Below are 2,537 nucleotides of genomic sequence, written 5' to 3' on the forward strand. Positions count from 1 at the left end.
AGAAAAAACAGGAAGTCAGCAGCAGAACAACAGGAAATGATGTGTTTTGATCCTTAATCATGGACTGTAAAAAACTGTGGATGTGCAGTGACAAGATGGGGGGGTCTCTGGTACCTGGAGCCCCCGGTTCCCCTTTCAGTCCTCTGAGTCCGGGGCGTCCTGGTTTTCCAGGTTCTCCAGGTGTTGGTTTGCCTATATACACCTGACCTGGATCTCCTGTGTCCCCTCTGGGTCCTGGCTCTCCCCTCAGACCCACAACACCTGGCGGGCCTAAAGAATAGGGAGGAACAGGAAACTCCTTCACTAACATTTTATACACTGTCAAAAGTCAAAATTCCAAATTAAAAGCTTATTATAAATGTTATGTCGTCTTTTTTTACCCTTTTGTGTCTTTCCTCCGACGTTTGTCATTTTTTCAACGTTTTTCTGAACCTTCTGACCTTTTTGTGGGTTTCACCCTGAATTTTTTAAGCTTTTTTTTTCTTTTACATGTATCATTTTTTTTTTTTACATTTATGTCACTTTTTTTTTTAATTTGTTCACATTTTAGTCATTTTTATTTACATTTGTATTTTTTTTTTAAAACTGACAAAAAACACCAAAATCCAGTGAAAGCAGTGAGCTGATGATTGATGTAACGTGGGAGGAGCGTTGTTGGGAACCATCCACGGGACTTTTTGTGACCATTAGTTTGAAAGAAACCCAAATTTCTGATATAGAAACTTTTTGGAAATGGGTCAGATTAGACCTGAAGACACAAGGAGGGTTGACATGAGTACACCTAGGGTTGGGTATCCCGGTTCCTAAACCACTGTTTTCAAAACCAAATTTGATCAAATCCATGAGCCTGTTTGACACCAGACCCTTCTCAGCTGTAACATTGGGCGTCACCAACCGGCGCCCATCAACTGCCTCTGGGCGCTGTCGGTGCACGACTCACCCTGCAGGACCCGCCCTGCAGGACCCGTTCTGCAGGACCCGCTCAGCAGGACCCGTCCTGCAGGACCCGCTCCGCAGGACCCGTCCTGCAGGGCCCGCTCTGCAGGACCCGTCCTGCAGGACCCGCTCTGCAGGACCCGTTCTGCAGGACCCATTCTACAGGACCCGTTCTGCAGGACCCATTCTACAGGACCCGTTCTGCAGGACCCATTCTACAGGACCCGCTCTGCAGGACCCGTTCTGCAGGACCCGCTCTACAGGACCCGTTCTGCAGGACCCGCTCTGCAGGACCCGTTCTGCAGGACCCGTCCTGAACACGTGCGGATGATAATCATTAAGGAGGATTTACCGGTGGTTTACGACACTGCGCGCTCCGTTCCACAGCAGGATGTCAAAATTCAATTTTTTTGTTGTTTTTGTTGTTTTTGTTGATGTTCACCATCCTACCAACTGCACCTTTAAGGTTTTTCACTCTTGTGTTGTCCTCCAAGGGTCAAAAAGAGACAAAGATTTGACATTTTCGTCCCTTTTTCAGACTTTCCACAACCACCACCTTACTGGTTTTACTTCTTTTAGGAATTCATGGTCAATAACTCTCATTTATATAGAAGTATTCCTAATATTAGAGTTAAAAAAGCAGAAATTATGAATTATTTTGACTAATAGTTAAGATCAAAGGAATAAAAGAGATCAGTTGTATTTTAAAGAGCGTTGGAAGGAATCCAATCTATTTTTATGGTAATTTGGTTAAAAAGAAACTCATATCTCAGATATAGACATTTCTTAAAGGGTCAGATTGGAACCGAGGACAACAGGAGGGCAAAGAGACATTGCAATTAACCCTCCTGTTGTCCCGGGTTAGATTTGACCCGGGTCAACAGTAGGGTTAACTCTGCTATTGAATCCCAAGGTGGTTTAGATCGGTGCCTAGAAAGACCTGGTTTGTCATCCAGCCCTGAATATGAACCTAAGGGTACCGACCCGGTGTGGATCTGCCGGGGGCTCCCTGGGGGCCGTGCATGCCCATCGTCCCCATGTCTCCTGGGGGGCCCATCGGCCCGGGGGCCCCGGGGTCCCCAACATTCCCTGGAAGACAGAAAGCAGGGATTAAATCCATAATTAAGGTTGCATTGTTTACATAATAATCTGTTTTTTTGCACTTACTTTCTTTTGGCTGAGCATCTCTATCTCTCTCTTTATATATATTTATTTCTCTCTCTCTCTCTATCCATCCATCTATCTATCTATCTATGTATCTATCTATCTATCTATCTATCTATCTATCTATCTATCTATCTATCTATCTATCTATCTATCTCTCTCTCTATCCATCTATCTATCTATCTATCTATCTATCTATCTTTCCATCTATCTATCTATCTATCTTTCTATCTTTCTCTCTTTCTAGCCATATCTCTATCCATCAATCTATCTATCTAAAAGTGGGGGATGAAAATGTGACATCAATATTACGTGGAGTTCCTCAGGGAACCATCCTGGGCCCACTGCATCTGTTTGTCAAACTGAAACCAACAACCTGTAAACAACCATCCAACCAATGAGAGGGAGGAACGCCAGAGCAGGGGGAATGAGAGGGG

At 44.3% G+C, this 2,537-nt stretch overlaps 1 protein-coding gene across 1 annotated transcript in view; it reads right to left on the reverse strand.

The window, feature by feature from the left end:
* The window catches only part of LOC117938952 (collagen alpha-2(IX) chain-like), a 4,833-nt gene extending 2,777 nt beyond the window's left edge, over nucleotides 1-2,056 (reverse strand). Inside the window, exons 1-2 of the mRNA XM_034863943.1 lie at nucleotides 1,921-2,056; nucleotides 115-270 (exon numbers count right to left, since the gene is read on the reverse strand). Of these exons, the coding sequence (XP_034719834.1) occupies nucleotides 115-270; nucleotides 1,921-2,056 (292 nt within the window). The remainder of the gene's footprint in view (nucleotides 1-114; nucleotides 271-1,920) is intronic.
* Between the last annotated feature and the right edge of the window lie 481 nt (nucleotides 2,057-2,537).

This window comes from Etheostoma cragini, chromosome 3 (genome assembly GCF_013103735.1).
Source record: "Etheostoma cragini isolate CJK2018 chromosome 3, CSU_Ecrag_1.0, whole genome shotgun sequence".
NCBI lineage: Eukaryota > Metazoa > Chordata > Actinopteri > Perciformes > Percidae > Etheostoma > Etheostoma cragini.